Raw genomic sequence first — 24,165 nt, 5'->3', positions numbered from 1 at the left:
CAGCTGTAAGCTGAGGATGACTCTAAAACTGACTCATCATCATGGCCATCAACTGAGACATCAGGGAAGTGGATTAGACTACAGTCATAGTCCCACTGTAAGGAAACAGAGTGCATCTTTGGTTAGAATAAGATCAGAAAAAGCTATCTGCTGTATGGCCTGCACATGGTTCACTATTAGGAACCAGCATGACTAGTTGTTCTTATCCCAAAAACAAAGGGTGGATAGAGAAAGCAATTCCACTCTGAATATATAACTATGGCCATAAAAAAAAAAACCCAAACACTGTAAAACAATCCTGAAAAAGCAGGTAGATAAGCCATATCTTGTCTATCCCATCTGTGCTCACTCACTGAGTAAATTTGGGATGCTGGGAGGAAATCCTCCTCTGCTGGGAACTCAGATTTTGTTCCCAAGCTGCTGCTGCCTCCAGTTCCAGACCCAATCACTGAGAACAACTCTCCTTCTTTTGATGCTTTGTTGATCTCTGCTACCTGAAAAAAAAGATCAGAAACAAACTCCCAGTGGACAAAAAAAACAGGAACATCCTCAAAGAGACTTATGGCAACCAGCTAGCCTAAACTAAGGCTTCTCTATTGTCAATAATAGTCTGAAGAATTTCCCATTCCCTCTATTGCTAGACCTAGAGGACATCTGGATAAGCTTGCATTGGTAAATAGGTTCCAAAGACTGTAAAATATTAGGCTGCAACCAACAAGGATGCAAAAACAACATGGTTCTGAGTTCTCCTGGAAAAAAAAAAATCCAAGAAGAACGATTTGGAAGACATTCAAGGCAAAGAGGAGTTTCTCCTTCATCTCTCCTATGCAAATGCTACCCTATTTCCCTTTGAGCTGAGGCCACAGCATGTTAAGAGTCCCACACATGGCAAGGGCAAGCAACAGTAGATGTTGGGCCCTACCTTCTTCAGCACAGATGCCTTGTATGAGTTAGCCATTTTACTGGTTCTGAAAGCTTCATACTCCAGCTCCACAGCACAGGCATGAGGGTCTGACCTGTAACACAGGCTGGGGTGATTTCTGGCAAGACACACTTCTACATCTGCAAAGGGAACACTAATGCTTAAGCATCCCCCCAGAAGCACACAGTTTTCTACCTCTGATGCTTTAAGTCTTAAGCAATGCAGTAGTGACTTGGTAGAGAATGAAAAAGGTGATGAAAACATTTAAATACAAGTCTTTCTGTTCAGCTGATCCGTTTGGAAGTACACTACCCCCATCTTGTGGGACAAGGAGGAATTGTGATCAAGCTGATTTAGCAGAATTGGACATAGGAATTTTTATGAATGACGCTGTTAAAAGAAGTTGCATCACTGGATCAAATAAAAAGGCATTCCCTGAGAGTGGTAATGTTGCCTGGGGAAGAGTAAGCCCTGTGTTAAGGGACTCAATACACTACCCCTTTTCTCTCATCTCATACCATTTTCCTGCTGCTGTTGGAACCTCTTGGTTGGCACTCAAAGCTTCTTCCAATATCTTCAAGCAGTGTTCCCGTCCCTAGGAAACATAGGATTCTCAGATATGCTCTACTGAAATCACAGTGCCCCTAGGACTTCTATTCCTGGAGGAGTTAAGAACAGGGCAGGCAGAATCTTTGTTCTCTTTTGCAAGTCAGCAAGACTGAATGTTAAACAGCCCCTCTTACCTTCACTGTGAGCTTAGAGATTCTTCTGCTGAAGGCATCCTTCAAGGGGCAGTCTGCACCTGCCACACAAGAGACATTTGGAAAAGGGATCATAGGAGGGCTGGAGCTGAAGAACAGTATCTCAGCTCTCACTAGGAAGGTGCCAGTCCAGCACTGCTTGGCCTGTTCCTTCCTACACAGTGACACCAAGAACCACTACAGTCACCCCAGCTCAAGGCTCTCCAGCTCTTAGGAAAAAAAACAAACAATCAAAACTAAAGAGGCTGAATAGAGCAACATGAACCATTAGGTACTCATGTACAATAGTGTAAGACCTGTGTCACTAGACAGGGCTCCAAGTGTCACAGATACAAATAGCAAAGTTTTTCAAAAGTTGCCTTATAGTCCAATTGAACACTGCTGCATAAACACTGTAGAAGCAGCCTCAAAGGTCAGCTCAGACAACACACCTTCTTCTTGTCTCTTTTAGGAAAGCTGTTCAGAAGGATGCATTCCATGTCTTCACCCTGACCAAAGCTAATCTCTGATTCCCCTTCTCCAGCCAAACTTTCACAGCCAAAAACCCAACCCCTGTGCCTAGGGATTGATACCACCAGTGCTGATGCTATGTAAATTACACACAGCTGCAAAACACAAGGCTTCCTTCTCCCAACCCACTATAAACCAAAGATATTTACTTGGAGGAACAAAATCTTCTTTTTCTGGTTCTTTGCCCTGGAAGAAAAAAAGGATAATTGAAACATTTCCATTCCTGCAACACACATGCAGGTCTGGAAACATGAAGGGCAATTTTTATCCCTCTGTTGCATGGAAAATTGATGTTAAAGTTACAAAGGTACTGAAAAGGCATTAGAATGGGGAAAAGGAGACAAAGGATGAAATTCAAAGCCAAAAGTTCAACTATGCTATAGAAATATGCAAAAAAGGGTGAAGGGGGAAATCTGTTTATACTCCTATCAGTGTTGCTAAAGACAACAGGATCCTCTTGATGAGCACTGCAGAGAGACAAGCTGGACTCCTTCATGTTATGAGACTGGTCCAGAATATGGAGAATGTGACAGAAGCAGAGGTACTCAGTAAAAAAAAGAACAAGCAACAGCTCGATGCAATAATTTACTCTCATTTAGTGCCAGGAAGCCTTTATATCTATAAGACAAGCTCATAGCATTAAGACTACATGCAAACAACCTGTGAATCTCTTACAAAGCTAACTGACTCACTCTGCGTAGACTCATCTGCTTTTTGTAGAAATTGTCCCACTCCCGTTTCCGACTCTCTTCATTGGCTTCATCCCCATTCCCACTGCTTTCTTCATCATACCTGGACAAGGAAGGAAAACAAGAGGCACAAACACTTCTGTAGATGTAGCATCAACTGAGGCACAGGCCTGGGTCGTCCCAGGACTTACAGAGAAGATGCATTTCAGAGCCTTTCTGAATGAGCCCTTCTTAGCTTTTAGTTTCACAAACATCTCTCAACATAGACCATAGTGTCCATGGGATTTATTAATCTCATGAACTAGAAGAAGATAACTAGTGCTCTGAGAATAGAAGACTCCATTTCAGAAGCTCTGACAGCTTCTGCCATAGGGCTGAGAAGTTACTGCTTTGGGTTATGTACACCATCTATCAGCTATTACTGCCCATGGATCTTAGCAAAAAGGGCACAGCATCCATTCCCCAGCGGTGTCTTCTCGGGTCCTGAGATCAAGCACAGGCTTAGGTCACAAGTAGACCAGTTCTGTCTGTCTCAACTGGAATTCCCTGAAGAACAAATGCAGCAGTCTCAAGCTGTTTAAGGAAAAGCAGAGAGCTAAGCCAGGAGACAGCTCTGTGCATCCTGACAGACTTTCATGGGCAATATGAATGGGAAAACTTGCATCATGACAGAGCAGCCAAAGAACAAGGAGAAATGTTCCCAACTGCACATCTTTTTGCTGTCAGCCTGATGGGGAAACACTAAACTCTAGCAATCAGCAGAACAAACTGATGCTGGCAATCCATCAAATCCACGTTGATGACTAAGTCCTGTCACTGGTGCCCCAGTCTGCTTGCCCAAAGACAGCAGCACTAAGCCAAGAATGAGCTCTGGATCATATCATACTTCGCTGTCACACTGGTCTCAATTTAAACATTCTGAACCTTGTGACTACAGAGCTATACCTGTTTGCTGCTTTCACAAATGTCAGGCTGGTTTCTTGAACCAATTACCTTGTTCAGGGCAATGCTTAGGTCAATCAAAACAGCTCTTGGCTCTCTGGGATATGAACCTGATCCAGGCTGCCAAAGTGTGTGGAAAATAAAATTCCAGCTCCTGCTGCCAGGAAGTGACAGGAACTACTACCACACCAAAACGTGTTGAAAATAGAGGAGTGATTGGGCCTGCAGCTGGGAGATGTTCTCTTCTCTTTGTCAGCTCCAATGAACAGGGTTAGAGCTACCAAGTACAGACCTGCTAAAACCTCTGCAGCCTCTCCTTCCCCCTTCGTACAGCTCTGGGTCATAGCTGTCCCAGGAGGAATCTGTGGGCCCGATGCAAGTTTTGCTCCAGTTGTTGCTGCAGCGCTCCAGTGCCTCCAGCTGCTTTTTCAGTGCCTCTGGGTTCTTGCAGTAATCACAGCACTTATTGCAAGGTGGAGTGACATCACCAAAGTACTTCGCTATGGCAGCGTGACGACACCTAGGAGACAGAAAAAAAAGATCTGTGGATTAATTTCATTGAAGAACTCCACCCTCCAAATGCAAGCTGTCATTTGATAAAAGCTGTGGGTGTCCCCGCTCAGTGCAGGGAGTGGGACCAGATTACTTTTAAGGGTCTCTTCCAGCTCAAATGGTTCCACAATTCTTTGATTCTATGATCAGTGGTCAGGCTGGGGAGAGTCCAACATCCACGTAAACCAGTCCGTGTGCTCACACATTGTACAACCAGCTCTACCAGCTTCAGCAGACTAGTTATGTCAAGATGATTAGATCCTTCTTCCAGCAATCCTCAAAGATTTCTGGCAGACATCAGTGCTTTGGGACATGTAAAAAAAGTTCAGTAACAGATAAACACTCATTAGCAATATGGGCAGGAAGCCATTTCTCCTCTAGAACACTCCCTGAATTAAATGAGTGAAGATACTGCTTTTGCCAGAGGAAAAAGAATCAGGGCAAGCCACTTGTTTTCAGAAAGCTGGAAGGATTTAGAGCTTTCCAAAAGCAGGGTTTCACAGCAGAGGTGGCCTGTGGTACCTAAGTCAAAATCCTGGCACCAGACACACAGAAACAAAATCATGCAGCTAGAGATAAATCCGGTGGCCAAGCAGCAACAAGGGAATTATTTTATGGCACGGAAGATCAAAGTGGAGATTTTGCTCCTCTACCAAGGAATGTCCCAGCTGGCTTACCAACTCTGTGTGCAAAAACTGGGAGACAGGGAGGAAAACCACAAGAGTGTACGCTTCGTTTATTCTAATTAGGACCTTTTAGGACAAGTCTGAACTTGACAGCGATCTGACTAACAGACACAGCTTGTGAACTTGTGTGCATGCTTCTGGGCCAGCATAACTGCATGTGTACAAGGCACAAACAAAGCCTGGAAGGGTCTGCAGCAGCAGCTGGCTCACCCGTTCCCATGAGTTCCCCTGAGCTGGTTAGCTGGCCAAGCAGAAGAGTGAGCAAAGCTGCAGAGCAGCAGCTCACCGTTGCCAAGCAGGGAAATGAGTGTGTGCTGAAGTGCCAAGGGCTGGTGCTGCTCAGGTGAGGGCTGCAGCGTGGTGACGTGCTGCAGGGGCCAGGGACTGGAAGCCCAGAAAGGGCTCCCACAAAGCTGCCTTTATATCAGCAGCACTGACTCACTGGTGCCTCGCATGCAAAGAAAGAGCTCCTTTCATATATTGGGGAGGGGTGGGGGGACTGGGACGGGGACAACTCATTTGATCCCCTTGTTCTGCTTTTCCAAAAGAACTGCTGGTGCAGCCTGCCCTGCTGTTACCAGACAAATTCAAGTTCAAATGAAACTCTTTAAGACCAATGTGGCATTAAGAAGCATTCTTTATTACGGCATCAGATGCACGAGGGATCTCTCCACCTACCGTGCACGCCTGGCACAAAAGAACTTCAGCTTATATACATTACCTGTGTTGTATATGTAAAGGTTTTCCTGGATAGCACATACATATTCACTGCTTTTCCCCGAAGTTATTAAAATAGGGTTCTGCCTCCTTGCACACACTCAGTCTTTTTGTGGTAGGGGTCTCACCATGCCCTTTAGTTGAACTCTTTTTACATTATTACAGACAGAAAGTTCCCTTCTGTGGGATGCTTTGCTGACTGCAGCACCAACTACTGGTTCTTATCTTCAGTCTGGCCTTGTGGAGGTGTGGGAAGGATCCTTTTGCTGTTATCTAAAAACTGTCACAGTGCTTGCAGCATCCTCTGGTTCTGCTTTTCCTAAAGAACTGCTGGTGTGGCCTGTCCTCTCACTGCTATATGACTATAAAAGTATCAATGAGCTGCCAGTTTCTGCCCCAAAATCAGGAAGGCATTCTCATTACTTCCTGTCTCTCAAACACACACTGGTCCAAATTAGAGTCAACTGAGGTATGAGGTCAGATCCACCCCCATTCCTGCAGTACTCACCAGACTTATGCTGGGGAGGGACACTCATGTACACCCCCAACCCTAAAGCAACAGGAGAGACACCCCAAAGTAGGCTCTGGGGATGCAGAGATCAACTCTGAAGTTACCAGAATTTAGACAGGTTCAAGGTTCTTCAGGAGGGTCTGTTGTGATAGGACAAAGGGAAATGGTTTCAAAATAAAAGACTTAAATTGGATGGAAGGGAGAAGTTTTTACACTACAGGCGGTGAGGCAGTGGCACAGGTTGCCCAGAGAGGTGGTGGTGCCCCATCCCTGCAGACAGCTACGGAGAGGGGATGGGCTGTGAGCACTGATGGAGCTGTCCCTGGCAGGGGTTGCACCAGACGGCCTTCAGGGTCCCTTCCAACTCAAATGATTCCATGGGTCTACGTTCCTAGCCTACTAGCCTTGTAAAGCCAGGCCCAGCTTGTAGTGACTGCCTCCTTCTTCAGTCAAAACCAACCCAGACAGGGTCACAGTCTCACCTGACCCAATGATACTCATGAGGAGTTGCTGAAATTCAGTTGCAGAATGAAACTGCAGTCCCAGAACTGGAGTCAACAGGACAAAAGGTGGTAACCCATAATGCTGGGGGAAACACTGGGTTAATGCTTAACTGAATGCAAGATCCTGAAACAGTTGGTTACACATTGCCATGATGGGGAAACTTCCTACACCACGTGAGCACCTGAAAAATGCCCAGGAGATGGAGAGTTGATTTACAGCAGTTAATGGTAGCTTGCATAAATTATGGAGTCTTTCCAATACATGCTGTACTGTTTGCTCCCCTACCCTTCAACAGGACTAAATATGAGCTGACCATTGATCTCCGAAATGCCTAAGTAAAATCAGTATTTTATTTCAGACATCCTACCCAGGTTTTACGTCATGGTACAGGATGAAGAGCAAAAAACAACCGAGTTTACTCATGTATTTTTTTTTTCAGTGGCAATATGTGTCAGGAGAGTCTACCCCAGCTCTACAGACACATACATCGTGCCTCCTTTTGCACTCCTTGCTTTGTTAGATCAGGTTAAATAGTTGTTGCTACAATTACTAGAAATGAGTGAGCTGTCAGAGAAGACACAGAGTCACATATCCAAGAAGAAGCTTCGCCTCTGCCAGAATACACAAGGAATAAAGCATTCCCTCAGAGGAGCCAAAGTAGGGTACATAGCCCCACTGAGAGAGAGCTCCCCAAAAATGTAGCAAGTCTTGAAATAAATCCAAGAATGTGAGCAGTTTTAAAAATACAAAAATCACATGAGGTCAAATTATTTACGCAGATGCCAGATGCTGAACAATGAAATGAGCTCCATCAAATTCACTGCAGGGGAGGTAGGCTAGACAACCTTTAAAGGTCCCTTCCAACTCCAGGGATTCTATGAGTTTGTGAAAAAAAAGAACAAATGGAGTGGTTGATGGGGTATTACTCTTTTGCACCTACCTGAAGGGCTGTACCTCTGTAGCAGCAGCTGAACTTGAGTAATCCAGAGCTAAAGCAGTGGACATCAGCTGTCCTGAGCCCACCAGAAGCAAAAACCCAATGAGTTGGCCAAGGGCACGAAGCACATTCACCCCCCAGCACTAGCCCTGCTCCCAGCAGCACATCGTGCTGCTGTCACTGCAACTTCGCACACCAGAAAAACTCCTTCCCCTGGGACTGGGAAGGAAACTGGGCAGCACAGAACGACGTTAATTGCTTTAACACACCCCCGAGCTCGTGCAAGGTGAGCATCGGCTCAAGCCCTGCTCCAGAAAACGCTGCAATAAAAAGAGAGAAGAAAAAACCTCGCTCGGGGGGAGGATGTGGAGGAATGAGCCCCGGAGGCGGGGGCTGCAGGGAGGGCTCCCCACGGCCGCCCGCCCTGGCACACGCGTAACCCAAAACTGCGCTGCTCCGCGACAGCCGGCGGCAAACGGAGGCAGAGACAACAGCTGGCTGTCAGTGCTGAGAGCAGAGCCAGCGCCGGGCCGGGATGAGGGGGGGATGACGTGAAAGTTTCGGAAGGCAGAAGGAAAACAAGAGGAGGAGAGCTCGTGGCACGGCTGGGGTAAGGCTATTGCTGCTGTTCGGTCAACCATAGCACCTTTGCACTCAACTAGTTAGCACGTAGCTGGTGGGGCTCTTCAGGGTGAGCTGCAAAAGGAGCCTGCGAGCACAACGCGCTGGCCTGAGTTTGTTTGCCAGGGACGAAGTTGCAAAGGTGGCGAGGGGAGAGCCTGTAGTAGGATTTCAGAAAGCTGCGCTGCAGCCGGACTGCTGACAAAAGGATCCAGCCTGCAGCCTTGCATTACTCCTACAGTCAGAGCAGGGGTAAGCAACCTTTTTGTTGATTACAAGGGCTGTGCGCTCGGTTTTCTGTTGCTGCTATGGAATGTGACCTTAGCTGATAAGCTGGTCTAGTGCAGGGCATTCTCTGCAGGGCTTATTCGATGCATGAGGACTCGGTTTGGACAAGGGAGCTGCTCTGTTTCTGTGTACAGTGTGTATGTGCTATTGAGGAGCGGCTGCCAGCGCAGGGAATGCACGTCAAACAGGGGGTGCAGCCCCAGCATTGCTCCAGAGCTCCTCCCATCTGGAGTTAAGTTTTATCTCCCAAATCCTGAAGCAAACAGAGAGCTTAAAAAACAAGCCTGGCTTGCAAAACTAGTATACTGTGCAAGTGAAGCATCTGTGTCCAGCAGTAATAAATGGAAAGATTTTATGTAGCTTTAGAGAACTCGGAAGAAAAAGAAGAAAGCCGAAGCAGCGTGTATCCAGCACAGCTGGTGGTTTACAGTCAAACCAGCATGGGAAGCCACTGCTCTGAGCGGACACGTACACACACATATGTGGTATACGCTTTACACCAGCAGTGCTGCCAGGTCCAAAGGCAGTAAGAAGGGAAGCAGAAAGGGAAAACAATCCCTGAGTACACGAAAATCACCACTGTGAGCTGTGGTTTTACAGAGGGGTGTCCCGAAACCTGCACTGCCACCTGGCTGCTGCTGGGCAGGGGGAGGGGGCTGGCAGGAGGCACAGCATGGAAACCCCATTTTGTGCCATGTGAGCTGATTGTTGTGCTTGGAAGACCTGAGCTGAGCCTCTTCCAGTGGGTTGTGTACCAACAGGGGCAGCGTGCCAGGAAGATGCCTTCCCCATTTGACACGTGTCTGTATGGAGGAATGTTAAGGAGCAGGTATTTCCACTTCTCTTCTTCCCATTAGGGTGGAAGGGAGGGCAGGTCGTGTACAAAGACACGAGTTGGAGCTGCCTGCGTGAGAAGACCCAGTGGTTAGGAGCCACACGCCTCCAGCTTAGCCCGAGGTTCAAAGGGGATGGAGGCAAGTTTCCACCCAGCTAATGAAGGGTCTCTTGTTTGTTGCAGTTGAGATGGTTTCATGCAGCTTGAGGAAAACAAAGTTTAGGGGAAAAAAAAAAAAAGAAAAGGGGAGGAGCAAGGGGAGATGGGCAGTGGGAGGGAAGGAGGGAAGCAAGCCAAGTTCTCCTTGTGAAAGAAAACCTTAACGGGTTTGGCTGGGGGCTCATCCAGCGCAGCAGTGCGTATATGCGGGAGGGGGAGAGCAATATGAAACACATGTCTGGATAAAGGCAGCAGGACATGGCTTGTGTTACAGCTGTCACAGCTCACGGCCTCTCGCCCTGAGTGAAATGCAAAAGCAGTTCTGGAAGTACAGAACAGGGCGGTTTGAGCGAGCACATCCCGCCTGCAGCAGCAGCTCTCCCAGCACAGCCTGCCCACGCAGCACGCAGCCCCACCGGGACCGGACGAGCATGTTTCCCAAAGCCCAACAATGCGTGGCATTGTCTGGGAGCAGGGAGGCTGACAGCAGGTTGGGAAGGGATTGCCACTGCCAGTGCCGTACCTCAAACACCAAGCTACTGATAGATCCCAGTACGTTTCTGAAGTGGCTTTCATAGACATACAGTCACCTCTGTCCCAGGAAACTGCTGTTTTGCTAATATTAGATGGGACTTTCAGGCTACGTTCAAGCATCAGCAACCCTTCGGCCTATAAAAAGTTCTTGTTTTATTTTTAAAATTGACCTTTTCCATTCACTAGATGGCTCTGTGCCTTTATTTCCCCACTTATTAAAAATGGCAGCGAGGAGCTGCCACATGGGGTGATGGAAATTTGCTTGTGGGATGGTCTAGAGAAAACCATGGTGCTCCACAGAGGTGTAGAGAGCCCGCTGATTGCCCTGATGGGCACCTCACCTTCTCCAACTGCTACTGAAATGAACTCGGAGCCTTTTTATATTAGTGTAATATTAGGTTGAGGGGAGGAAAGCAATACTTATGCTGCTGCCTCAAAACCAGTCTCCAAATAGTGGGTGGTGGAGATGACAGGGTGTCCCAGCCAAATGGCTGCCCAGGCAGGGCTGCTTTCTGGTCTGAAGGAATGTGTGGCCTTCTTCTCCCAACCAACTGACAAAGTTAAAGCTTTTCTCCTGTGACATGGAGCTGCAGTTTACCAGTTTGGGTGTGTGCTGTTTAAAAGCTGAATTCTCTTGATACTGGAGACTATTTTCATCTGTTAGGGAATGAATTATAGGTCTGTCTGGCTCTGTTCACTCCTGTTTTAGAAAAAAAAAAAAAAAAAAAAGGGCTTGCCTGTGAACCAGAACTAAGATTCACATGGTTGGTCAACTACAGCCTTGCCAGCAAGCATTGCACTAACCATGCTGAGAGAAAACCATGCACTGATAATAGTACCGCGTTTCTATAGTCCTTTTCATCTCAGAAGTTCATTATAAACTTAGAATAAACAAGGATCATTACATGTGCTGCCAAAATGCTTCTAAACTGTAACAGCACCAAGCAGATCAAGCCTGTTTTAGGACAGAAAATCTGCAGACCTTATCCACATGAAATCAAAAGCATGTTTCAGGAACAAAGAACAAAGGAGGTGGGGTTAGGAACTGACCAAGCCTTCATGTTCTTAAGAAAGTGGCTAAATACAGTCAGAACTTATTTTAAAGCAGAACAGAAAGCATCTCTCTACCAGCTGCTCAGCACCCTCTGCTCCATTGAGGCTGGGACTGCCTTCTAGGATTTCCTAGAAGAACCAAATAAGCTACCACAGCCCACAAAGGCTTCCCATTCCTGCACTGATCCAATTGCAGCCAACTTATTGGACTTGAGTGAGTAAGAACAACATGAAATATTTTCTTCTGTACAACCATGGTCTTGGAAAAACGGCAGCTCTACATGAAGGATGTTACCCTGGCATTCTGCTTACTGGGACACATCAGGGAGGTGCTCCCTTGTAGGGTATGACACGATCAGTGAGTACCCTGGAGAGGATACAGAACTCACCTTCACAGGCCTTGCTGCATTACTGCTTCAGGCAGTGGCAGCTTCAGGGCACCACCACCATGGTTTCATCTCCATTTTTGGATCACTGTAGCAACAAACTCATGCAAACAAAGCTTCTCAGAGAGCACAGTAAAAATCAAGAGAAATAAAACCCTGTGGAGCAGGACTGGCAAGGAGCAACCAAGAAGTCAAGCTTTCATCTGCTCCCACCCTGACTCAATGACCGAAAGCAAAGGTAACTCCTTGTGTAGCTGCAACAAAACTAGGGACTTATTATCTAAATATTTCAGAACATTTTGGAGATGTGGACACACAACAAGTAGCAAATCCAACCTCTGATAGTGGTTACATACTCTGCAGTTGTGCAACAGAGGCACGGGACTGGATGACTTACCCTAAGTCACACAACCAGTAAGCATTCGTAGCAGGTCCGGAAGAGTGCCTGCATTTACTAACTTCCAGTCCTGGGGCTAAACCACAAACTGAAATTCACGTTCCTTGTGCTGAATGAAACTGGCTGCTCAAATGCCACCACAGTTATGAGCAAAAAGGCACCTCATTCCTCTGCAGTAGATTTAAGTTCACACAATTCCTACAGTTTAGATGCAAAGCTCTTTTACTTGCTTGAAGCCCAGAAGCTACCACACACAGCCACTTCACAACACCAAACCTGACCAAAGCTTTTGTCTAAAGTATCTCCAGATCAAGGCCTTTTAACGGGTTTAATCTCAGAAAAGCAGAGCAGCCAACTTGTGTGAGTGTCTCAGTATGGCTTAAGTCTATTAAAATAGCTCAGAAAGATAACCTCAGTGCTGTTAGGGCAAATTTTACAGCTTTATTCAGTAGAATCTGTAAGACAAATCTGCATTTAAAAAAAAAAAAATCAGCATTTCCTGGGAATCTAACTCCACAGGTGCCCTAAGCATTGAACGTGTTTTCTTGGTGTTAAATGCTTATCTGACCCTTGCAGCACACCTGCAGACATCACACATCCCCCTGCATTATTACTGTGCTCTCTCTTTTCGACCAAAGCTAACAATTCAAGCCACATGGCAAGTTATGGCTTCTTTTTTCTTCTTTTTTTTCCCCTCCAAATCCAAACCCAAATTAAAATATTTGTTTATTTCCTTCCTTGAGCAGGCCCTCGAACATAGAGGAGGGCAGGGAAGCTGGATGACCTAGTCCCACTGGCAACACTGGGTTAGATGAGCTATTTTTTAATGAACAGCCAGAAGAGGAAACAGCTGAAACCACAAATTTCAGGCTGCCACAGAGCTGCAGCACTAACTTCCAAACTGCCAGTCGCAAGGCATCAGCGCTGTGCCTGCTTCCTTTTCTATGCAAATTTGTCATCCAACTCCATGTTCTCACTTTGTATCATCTCCAGCTACTTTTATGGCAGAAAAAGTTCGTGACATTTGATGAGACATTACAGACTGCGTTGCTCTGTGGTCACTCAGCATTTCTTCCTTAATGTACTCTGTTGGCTTTGCTGCCCCAGCAATTGTGTTCCCTCTGCTCTGGAGGGCTCCTATCCTCACTGGATGCACTTCTAAGGAAGGACAATGAGCAAAGAGGGATTCCCAATTGAGATGAAAAAAAAATTGAAGAAAATTAGGCTTGCTCCAAGCCCCACAAAATCTACGCCATAGGACAGCAAACCAGGTTTAGAAAGCAAACTCTATTAAGACTTACAACCTTAAATTTCAAATCTCTCAAGACCTACCCATGTCAATAGATTTCATTACAGTTACTGCTTCAATCAGATCTCCTATACCACCTGGTCCTCACAGCTGCTGGCAACTGAGCTTATCTGAACACAGAAACATGAAAAAAAAAGGAATTAGTTCTTACAGTTCCCCTCTGAAATCTGTAAGAAGTGTCACTGCTGCTGTGTTGTAGATGAAGGGAACAAGGCAGATACACGGGACAATTTGTCACACAGCCTCATGCTAAACTTTAGGGTAAGGTCTTGTGTGTGCTGAAATCAAGTGAAAGATTTCAACCAAAGCTAAACATAAGGAAAATGGAGGATACAAAAATCCATGAATCTAACTAGCCTTTTTCATGAGCTTTAATATTATTTTACCATATTATTTTATTTTATTTTTTATTTTAAATTACTCTTTTGCTATGCTTCACAACTAGAAATCCCAACACTGTGAGAGCCCTTGGGACCAATGTGCAGTCAGAAGTTCAGGAGTGCAGCTGAGTGGAAAAATATTTGCTTTCTCATGAAGACTGTACCACTGATTTCAGACTTTGTCCCTGAAGAAGTTCAAACCAGACAAGCAACATTCCTTGCAAGTTTTAGAAGAAAAAGTCCTTCACATAGCTCCAGATCAGGTACCACAAGCAAAGGAATGCCCATTACTGGGAGGAGAAGTCCCCATCCTTTTAGTGTAGATACTGTGTTACTCTGGCCCTGAAGTATAACCACTGTATATTCAAACTTCAGAAGCCCAGTTCTCATACTTGCTACTCCTGTTGCAGCCCAAAGGACAATACCAAAGGTTACAGCACACTCCTTACCAGGAGAGCTTCTGGGAGGCAAGAACAGCCACAAAGGGAGCAAACATTTTTAGTACGTTAGAACCAGAAATAAAGGTTTTTTTAATTTATTTTAAAGCTTTTCTTTTAGAGTCAAGAGCAGAAAACACGAATCACTTCACCTCTCCCCTCACTGCCATCTCTCAGAATGGAAGCAAAACTGGAAACTTGCTGATAGAATCTCACAGCACTGCACGAAAGGGAAAAGAACCACTTCTGGAGCAGCTCACTTGGGGTATGGCAATGATTCAGAACCAGCTATGTAGCCCTAGTCCCAAAGGTGACTTTCACAGGTCATAAGCCCACAGCGATGCCTCCCTGCTAAGTTTCACAGAGATCTTCCTGTAGATGTGGATTTTCCATCTACCCCCAAGCCCTGGAAACCAGCTGGTTCTGATTTTTATTCCCTAGCTTGGATTTTAAAGAACAAAGAAAACCCGTTCTGGATAGTGTAAACACAAAAAATGTAATTTTACTTGGCACTGTAGTATTTAAGCCCAGCATGCAAAGAAACAGCCATGGTTGCTCTGTCCTCAGAGTTTAGAAAAAGTGAACTCCAAAGATCCCTTTGTTTGAGTAACCAAACCAGATGTGCAGCAGTGAACTAGCTGCCTTAGTCTGGAAGTACTGTCCTGGTCTTTTGACTTTGCTATATCAACGAGACTAGGAAATTAAATTGCAATGTTCAAGTCCCATAAAACAGCACTGACTACTACAATTCACACAAGCTAGTATGTTTTGATACAGTTATATCATTTGATACCATGTTCTCATTGATATAAGAGCCATAACCCAATCACTTGTTTCAGGCAAACTCTGAGCTATTGCAGTTACATATTTGAAGGAAAAATTTTAACTGCCATAGCTCTCCTGTAAGCTTGTTTGTTTCGGTACCTCCCAAAATTTTCCTCAGGGGGAGGAAAGAACAGCAAATATTGGTGGTGAAGCTGAGGCCTCATATTGCTCCACCAGAACAGACTGTGGCTTAAAAATTAAAATAGAATGAAGGGCTACATTTAACTTACCATACCAACCTTGCAGTCATCTGGAATAACTTAAAAAGCATCCAGCTGTCCCCAGTGAACATGAGCTTTAGCTCTTCCTATCAACCAGTTTTACTGAACGGTGACAAAACATTCTGAATGGTGCTGTTGTGCAGTGCCAAATGCCTTTGTTTTTGAAGGGGCTTTCTACAGCTGGAGTGCAGGAAGACTGCAAAACTGAAAACTACGTACTACTGGAGTGCAGTATCACAAGTCACCTTGCAATTGCATTGCTCTCTGGAAAGACAAGTCAGCATCGTTACAAAACAAAACTTACTTTTATTAGGTGGAAAGCAAGGGCAGCCACTGCCTAACTTTGTGTGCTGAAGTGTCCTTTTAGAAGAGACACCGTTTCACCTTTGCACAGCAGCATAACTGTCAGAAGCCTCAAAGACAGAGTTTGAAATGAAAACAGTGCCAGAACGTGCAGATAGTTAATAGTCCTCCACCTTAGCTACTGGGAATGAGGGCTGAGACCAGATAAACTTGTTTTACTTGTGATCAACACCTCTATAAGAAGGCTGGCAGCTTCCTAGCATTAGTCAGTGAAAAGGTTTATTCTCTATTTGTTTTTTTCCTACAGCACAAAGGCTGGAGAGGTTGAGCCAGCATGTCTTCTGAAGTCTTTCTGAAGGAAATGCAAACCATCGGTGAGAAGCTGCTCCTTAAGCTCCAGAGACTGCCCAAGGCTGACCCTGTGGAGATCGTGTCCTTCTGTGTGGTGCTCCTGTTTATTGGTAAGTTTAGTGGTGGAGGTGGAAGGGGCTCAGAATGTCATTTCTATGGGAACAGCTCGTTCTGCTGTCTTTGTTGATGTGTTAGAGCTGTTGGTAGTTGCTTTCCAGGCTGTTCTCTGAGGCTCTTGTTAATTTCTAGCTCATTTTTCAGTATTCTGTGTGTATCTCTACATATGTGCAGTGCATCACAGGCAACAGTATAGCTTTCCTCAAGGAAAAGTTATCTTCTAAAAGTTTTCCTCTAGTTTAGCATTAGTTTAAACAGTGATGTTTTAATGAACCCAGAGTTGCTGCAATGTTTTGATGCATGGGAGATAGTGTATGGCAACAGGGAACCTCACTGCCATGAAAAATACACAAGTCTGAGATTCTGAGTGTCACTGCTGTGCTGGTTCACTGGAAGTCAGTATGCTCCAGATGAGTCTATTTATTTTTCCCTGTAAATGGCTAGATCCCTCCTGCTGCTCCGTGTGGGGACTGCATGGAAGGAACAAATAAGAGCTGCTTGTGTGTGGGGGACAACATTTGTTTAAACAGTGGGAAAACAAGCAGCAAGGAAGGCAGGCCCACCCCCTCAGAGTACAGCTCTCTCCCAGCCTCAGTGCTGGAAGGAAGGGTGTGTGTGCAGCTTGGACGCTCCTTCCTGGACTGGAATTCAGAAACAGACACACCTGCTGCTTTTTTTTTTGTTGGTAGTGCCAGCTGATTCCCCACAGCTCACAACACCTGGCAGCCTTTTTTCAGACTTTTAAAGAACACATGCACACAGGCATTCACATGCTCCTTAAGGGTTTTTCAGGATCAAACATGACATCCTTTTCTACTGTGGATAACCTAAAGTATCCCTTCCAACCCTGACCATCAGTATAGAATAACAATATACCAATGCAGTTATTCTACACTACATCCTAGTATAGGATAACACTAGGTTAGCCTACTGCTTTGTGAAACAAAACCCTGTGTTTGAAGTATCTGTTTCCTCAAGCTTAATACAGAAGAAAGAGTAAAGCCAACCCAGTCACAAATATCTGTTCTTCTCGAAGGGTAAATAACACGTACTCTTCAGAAGCAGAACTGCCAGTTTGATTAGCCAAACCCTCCCTAGTTGCTTCTGACACAACCACGGGGGGTATTTGATCTCTGTCCTTCCCAGTGCACAGCTCTGCTTAGTTGTTGCACGTCATCTCGTTTTGAAACAACAGCCCATAAGGCATCAGATTCATAGAATTGTTTGAGCTGGAAGGGACAAACTCCCCTGCAATGAATGGGGACAGCTAAAGCTTGATTAGCACTCTCAGAGCCTGGTCCAGCCTGACCTTGAATGTCTCCAGGGTTAGGGCATCTATTGCAATGCTTTGCTCCTGCATGGTTTGGTATACAGCTCTTAAGAGCTCAAAATACCTGGTAATAACAGTAGTTTTATGTGTGCAGCGGATGAGCTCTAGGGCCACAGTCTGGAAAGCAATCTTTAAGTCTGAAGGTGATGTACAAGTAAGTATATCCTATATTTTCATTGTTACTGTCTTGCCTACAGAAAAATACAAGCAATTAGGGTGGGTAAAGGGGAAAACCCCAATTCAGTGTCCACACTGTGGGGAAGTTAGCATACCAAGCTCCTTAACCTCATGAACAATCAGCAGTCATTGACAAGCCAACCAGCACACTTATTGCTCCTACATGCACTGTCATCTGTCCAGATTACATGGATAATTAATACAAGAGAGCAGAAACTTACAAGGAGAGAGGTGGGGATACAGGGCAAAAATCATCAAGAAACCTGACTGCTCATCCAGGTGCTCAGCCTACAGGAGATGTGGGGTTAGTCTCCAGTGATTTCCCCTGTGTCATGAAGCTTTATCCTTTCCTTCTCTTTCCAGTTACTGTTCTGGTGCTGATGATCATTGCTTGCAGCTGCTGCTGCTATAGCTGCTGTAGCTTCAATGAGGGTCCTGACCACAGACGTAGGAAGGCCCAAGTCCGTCCGACTGCCCTTCCATGAAGAGGTGACATAACCCATTATCAAGGACATGCATGGACATCATGATTCAGTCCCACGGGAATGACTCTCTGCACTAATGCACTGGAAATGGCAATAACAATATTAATGAGTATGACTCAGAGGACCAGAAATCATGGCATGAAATTCATTCTTTCTGTGACAGCTACTGATGGGCTTCATGGTGTGAGCAGAAAGGTAACACAACTTTACCAAAACTGTTTCCCTGTCTGGGGTGGGCTGGGAATGCATAGACACCTGCTTCTGATACAACGGATGCACTTACCCAATAACAGTCCTGCAGTCAGGCTAGCCAAGAGCTCCTTTTGTGAGCATCAGGCCACAGACCAATGCAGAGAATGTGGGAGCTGCCACATGGACAGGGAGCACCTATACTCTTCACAAGTGGCTAATCCAGAAAGATGGTTTTGGGTGCTAACAAAACCACTGGCATTGCTGGGATGTTGACATGCTCCTCCATCCTCACTTGAGGGACTTGTGTGCCTGACTCCGTGCACCATGTGCAGCTTATTTCAGTGGACATAAACAATATGCCTAAGGTATGTTTATTAGCATACACAAAGGCATTTCAAAGCAGTGACACGTAGTATGGTAACTGTCACTTCAGGGTATATGCAGCAGCTGACAGCTGGCACTGTGACAAAACACAGCCAAGAATGGACTGTACAGCTGAAGTTACCAAGTGAAAATAAATCCCTGTTCCATGATGCAGCCACTGTGTATGTTTGGTTTACACCATGGTGAACTTCAGGGAATTTCTCTAAGTACAAAGCTATGGTGCAGACAATGACTTTTGTAACTGGGACAGCCAAATGGAAGACCATCATATTGCAAGCCACCGGGTTTTCATGCAGCCCAAAGTGTGAGAACAGTCACTTTACAAGAAGGCTAAAAAGCTGAGTACTCATTAGAAAGTCTTCTACCCCTTGTATTCCACATTCTAAGTGCAAAGGAGTCAAAGAGATTACACATCTATATACTAGAACCAAGGCCATCAAAAGAGAAAAGAATCAAGTTTTTAGCAGTGGAATTTTAAGTATTTTCATGCTTCAGGAGGGACAACAAACAGAAACTTTGGAAAGAGACCTCTTTTCTCTGATGCCTGTGCCCAAATTAGTAGAATTCACCTTACATCTGTAGCTTCTCATGTATTTAATGCACTTAAAAAAAATAAACTGGATTTTAGGTATTTTTGCATTTTTTCCAGTTGCATTTTGGAATAAATCTGCAGCCACCAGCTTAGAGTAGTCTAAAACTTATGACAAAGTTCCTCAAACTACCAATGTTACTTTAAAATGAATTATAACCAAAATAACAGTAGGTAAAAAAATTAACTAAAACCAACAACCTTCAAGCAGAAATTGGGAATGTTCCCTAGAAATTAAGCGTTTGAACCCCAGCTTGATCACTGCAATAAAATGAGGACTGTACCAATGTAAGCTGCCACACACACAGCCATGTTAAGGCCAACAAATGGCTGCCCTTTATTATGCTGTCCCAAAACTTTTGCTTAGAACAAATATGCTAGGGCAGGATAAGCTCAAGCATGGCATCAGTTTACTGCAATCAACACCCAAGATGCATCCCATTAAGCTCTCTGTCAGATGTTTTTGCTCATTTTGTTTACAAACAAGTGACAATCAAGGTGACATAGGAAGCCTCAGAATCTCTCTTTTGCAGGAGACAGACTCGAAAGATATTTCAGTTTCTAAATTAAATCACAAGACCTGTGAAAGAACAGAGCTTACTTTCTTTCCTAGCCTGTGCTAGACAGTGCCAGCTCCAACAGTTAACAGAATCCCATTGAGAAATGTTTCAGCAGCATGGAACCAGGCTGTGCTAACAGTTAGGAGGAAGCTCAGCAGGCTGGAAACATACCAACAGCTCTGACAGGTTGCTGTCAATGGGAACGAGCTGCTAGGCAGTATTGCAAAAGGAAAGCCACAAATACATTTTCCCAGTTGTGTTACAACCTATACCACTGACAGACACAAGGCAGGGGATAGGGAAAATGGCTCCTTTCTTATTTCTCTCACTGTAAGTTCACAAATTAGAAGCAGCGAAAAGACACAGCACTATTGGAGGAGGAGGGGGGTGGGGGAGGAAGGAGAAGGAAAGAAAATTAAGCAATTTTGCAAAGAATGCATCTGGCTTCTGCAGAAGCCACCAAGGAGAGAAGGGGTTGTGGGCCATTTTCTGCATACTTGCCCACACCTGCTGTTTTGTTGTTGTTTTATTTCATCCCTTATCCACATAAAAAGACCTGGCATGCCCAGAGCACTACTGAGGATGGATCCTCAGTTTCAAAAAGCATGGAGGAGCACTGACTACTGAAAAACTGTTTCAAACACAGCAGTTTGAATGAGCCTGGAAGAAACTGCAAGGGGAAACAGTTACTTCAGTCCTGATGATACAAGTGTTGAAATAGATTATTTTCCTGATAAACCCAAAGCAGGTTGCAGCCTCTTCAGAAACAGCAGCTTAAGCTGTACTGACCACTTAATGGAATAGCTTCCACTCTGTAATGTCACCTGCCGGAGTTCAAAGAGATGTTTGACTTGTAAAAAACAAGTTTCCTTCCACTCATATCCTCATTACTCCCTCCCACTTCTCTTCAGAGCTTTCCCTCCGTTCTTCCTCAGTTAAGAAAGCAACAGGGAGAGTTTCTATTACAGCTAATAGCAGTACAAGGTTCTGTGACTTCAACCACTTGAACTGTCACGATGAGGTTTGGACTAGAGGGTAGTGTTGTTCAGAGTCCACTTTACACATAGCAGCCTCCTAACAGAACTTGCAATACAGATACAGTCAAGACCCAAGAAAGAAGTTCCTCTTCTCTCCATTGCAACCTTCCTAAGGTAGAGGACACAGAAGACCTCCACAAGCACTCAAATAGGTGCACCAGTGGATAAAGGCATGGAGAGGAAGAAATTAGTGACATGTGAACTAGGTCTTTCTACCTAGGCTCAAGGCCTTTGATTAGATTAGCCACACCTTTGCGGGAAAGCCAACTGTTAAACATTTACTGCAATACAAATAGGTAATTTCCATGCCAACACTACAGCTGTCCAGGTGTAGTAAAGGGATCTCTAACCACAGATCAAGATCTTTTCAAGCAGGTGCAGAAGAGGCACCAGTTCGCCTACTGCAAACCCATCAACTTCAGGTATTTATAAAATTGAATACAATTTGTTTTTGATTTCCAAGTGTCCTATTTCAGAAGATGAACTATAATTTATCAAAAGAAACAGGAACTTTCTAAGGTCATATGTGTTTTGTTAGGGTTAAGGCAGGACTTGTATCTAGACTGCTTTCTCTTTAAAGGAGAAGGAAGCTATTCAGAGCAGCTTCTTTATCCTGTATACTTTTGGTGATCTGACATAATTCCAAAATGGAAAGCATATACTTCAATATTTCAGTTATTTAGAAAGTAACAAGTCTCAGAAAGTTGAAGTGTGAGCTGGTGCTCCTAGTCAAGTGTGACTTGCTGAGGCTGAAAAACACCTTATATAATTTTCATGAAGTATTTATGATGCAGACACAAGAGGCAACGAGCCAGGTAGATATTCTGAAATAAAGATCACTTCCTGCACTAGGCCTGTAGTCAAATTTGAGAGAAAGCGTGAGAAATAATCCAGTCTTCTTTTCCCTTGAGAAGCATGTAGTAACAAAGCTTTAGTAAAGCCATAAGATACTCTAAAACAGAAAATGTATTTTTTCTTTGAGGCAGCTGATAGTGAAGTCATTATGCAAAGCATCGCTGAAAGAGCGAGTGTACATAGCCCACTGAGATCCCACTTTATGTTACTGCTGAACCTAAGTACTCAGCAGGCAGAAAACTTCTGTTGCAGAGTAACCCACAATGTGTGGCTCAACATTAAACCATTAACATTTCTCATGCAAGTGACTGTTCTAAACTGTATTGAAATGCCAAGCTTTATGTTTAGTTCTATACTTGCTGTTGGTGTGGGTTTGGTTGGCTTTGTTTGTTTTTAAGTAAGTGCTCTTTTAATCTCCAGTGTGTTCTCAGAGCATAGGTGCTCTATTCACATTTTTAGAGATTATAAATTCCAGTGGCATTTAAAAAGGTTTCCCATTGAACACTTGTCTTTTATGTATGGGTTGTACAGTTGACAGCTGAAGGACTCACATGGAACACACTGGGAGCGATGCTATATTAAAAATACGAATAGGCTATGATTAAAGTAAGTCTCAACTGCTAAAATCTTGCAAAGCTAAATTTCCCCTCTACTTCTCTGAAGAGAAGGTTGCTGAAGTGGCCTCAGTTTTGCTGCTTCTGCTCTATGCTTCAGATTCAGTGAATAATGACTCTTTTCCAGATGATGGACACTTAGCAGCACACAGAGTGTGTGTGCCTATACTGGTTTAGAGCATAATAGAGGGGATACATCAATATCTGATACAGCTCTTGTCTAACTCCAGCAGGGTGGAAGGCACCATGTCATCAATACAAGAGAAATCCTCAGCTCTGGAAGACCTAAGGAAACAGATTGCAACAAGTGACTGGGCTATTGCAGGGCTAGTGGTGATAGGCATCTTCTGCCTTGTTGTTGTTGCTTTCCTCTTATGTGCTGCCATCTTTGGGTGCTGCTCATCACCAAGGCACAAACGGAGTAGGGCATAAACAGTGAAGCTGAGGTGCAGTACTTGGAGCTCCACATTCAAGCAAGAATCAGCCCAGCTGCAATATGTTCTCATCTTCCGTCCCTGAGTGGTTATTTCTCCCTAAACAGCTTTCCCACCAATGCAAGCAGGTTGTTCTGCAGGTCCATGGCAAACCCCATACACGAGGCAATTTGTATTCAGGAAGTGAAAGAGGATTCCAGCACTTCGTTAATTATGTCTCTGCCTGATTTTTGTTTTTCAAGCAAAACCACAGGATAGACTTGCCAAGTGGTCAGCAACTACCTAAAAATGATGAAGAGGTCTTCCACTACTGCAATTATTTGTTTGCTTTTCTATTTTGCAAATGGGCATTAGGAAACTGTCCAGCAGAAGATTCGTCTGAATCAATTATTTAAAAGCAGCTCATACAGTTGTTCTTCTATCATACTTGAACAGTAGCCTAAATATACTATGCAAAAAATTGCCAGTTTGTTCTTATTTAAAATCTCCTAAAGTCAGAATTTCAGCTTTACTTTTGCTGTTTGGATAGTGAATAGAACTGTAAATCAAAACATAAAAGAGAAATGCAATGTAGTATTTCTTCAGAGTGTCTTGGTCTCTCATACAGCTGCAAGGAGAGAAGCCAGTCAATGATGCTGCAGTGTGTGACCTTGGAATGTACATGTCTTATACCCATATATTAAACATAGGGAGGGTGTAACAAAAAAAAACACACAAAAAAGGAGACATGTTTTCTAATTAGGTCAGTGGGCTTTCCTTACATAAGCCTCTTAAGTAGCCAGTGAAATTGTTTTACAACCCTATTGTTATTCACCTAAGCAAAGCAGAATGTTTTCTCTGTCCTCAACAAAGCATCAGAAAAGAAGCACACATCACTTGAAAAACTTGTCCTAGATACAAGTGTGAAGAATGAAACAAAATGTAATCTTGAAAGCAGGTCACATGTTGGCTACTTTCAGTTAGTGAATACATGCTGCTCTTGTATTGGCAAAATTATAGCTTCAATGTTATATCCAGCATGGATATAACACATGAACTTATGAACTTATGTAATTAGCACAATTACAGCTTACAAATCATGAGCAAAACCTCAACAATATATGTTGCGGCTGCTAGTCTGCATTTAGATGGGGCACATCCATAATTTAGGCCTGTTTCTGAGAGGATCTAAGCACCACCAGCTCTAAGCTTGATGAAAATCAAGGATACCTAGTTCTTTGTAGAGAGGAGCCCTTAAGATTTAGGGAAATGTTGAAGCTAAGTGGTTCTATCCTATCCTGGATGAGGCTGCTTAATTGACTTAAGAGAGAAATGACAGTTGAAGGAGGAAAGAGTCAAAACAAAAACAACTGGAACTAAGTCAGCTTACCACAGACAAAACATTAAAATTTATATAAAGAGAATTCATAATCTTACATTATCCAACATTCCAGTTAACTCAGAGGTGAGAAAAGGTGACAGATGTCTGAGGGATGCCCTCCTCAGGCTGGACAGCAGAATACCAGATGAACCAGTCAGTATTTCCTTTTTGGTGGACATGCACTTGCAGAAAGATTTCAGC

General features: G+C 44.3%; 2 protein-coding genes across 3 annotated transcripts in view; one reads left to right on the top strand and one right to left on the bottom strand.

The window, feature by feature from the left end:
• Positions 1-24,165, bottom strand: part of RECQL5 (RecQ like helicase 5) — a 34,671-nt gene that overhangs the window by 3,971 nt on the left and 6,535 nt on the right. Inside the window, 7 exon segments of the mRNA XM_065735247.1 lie at positions 354-494; positions 923-1,016; positions 1,441-1,517; positions 1,666-1,724; positions 2,343-2,379; positions 2,886-2,985; positions 4,117-4,344. Coding sequence (XP_065591319.1) covers positions 354-494; positions 923-1,016; positions 1,441-1,517; positions 1,666-1,724; positions 2,343-2,379; positions 2,886-2,985; positions 4,117-4,344 — 736 coding nt within the window.
• On the top strand, positions 8,091-23,171 carry SMIM5 (small integral membrane protein 5). 2 transcript variants are annotated; one of them, XM_065735251.1, is made up of 4 exons: positions 8,091-8,341; positions 15,787-15,940; positions 17,818-18,134; positions 22,404-23,171. In XM_065735251.1, the coding sequence occupies exons 2-3, from the start codon at positions 15,814-15,816 to the stop codon at positions 17,937-17,939; spliced, it is 249 nt and encodes an 82-aa protein (XP_065591323.1). In that variant the 5' UTR covers positions 8,091-8,341; positions 15,787-15,813; the 3' UTR covers positions 17,940-18,134; positions 22,404-23,171. The 2 variants fall into 2 exon arrangements, with proteins under 2 accessions (XP_065591323.1, XP_065591324.1); XM_065735252.1 differs by lacking the exon at positions 8,091-8,341 and adding an exon at positions 8,365-8,604.

The sequence above is a fragment of the Cyrtonyx montezumae genome, unplaced genomic scaffold (assembly GCF_038088225.1).
Source record: "Cyrtonyx montezumae isolate F1298 unplaced genomic scaffold, pur_monq_1.0 scaffold_19, whole genome shotgun sequence".
In the NCBI taxonomy this organism is placed as follows: domain Eukaryota; kingdom Metazoa; phylum Chordata; class Aves; order Galliformes; family Odontophoridae; genus Cyrtonyx; species Cyrtonyx montezumae.
Note: the sequence above shows the minus strand (reverse complement) of the source record. Positions and strands in the feature narration are given on the sequence as shown.

Coding starts and splice junctions, on each gene's coding strand:
- SMIM5 (XM_065735251.1), top strand. CDS start 15,814: ATGTCTTCTGAAGTCTTTCTGAAGGAAATGCAAACCATCGGTGAGAAG. Junction 15,941..17,817: donor TGTGGTGCTCCTGTTTATTG/GTAAGTTTAGTG, acceptor TTCTCTTTCCAG/TTACTGTTCTGGTGCTGATG.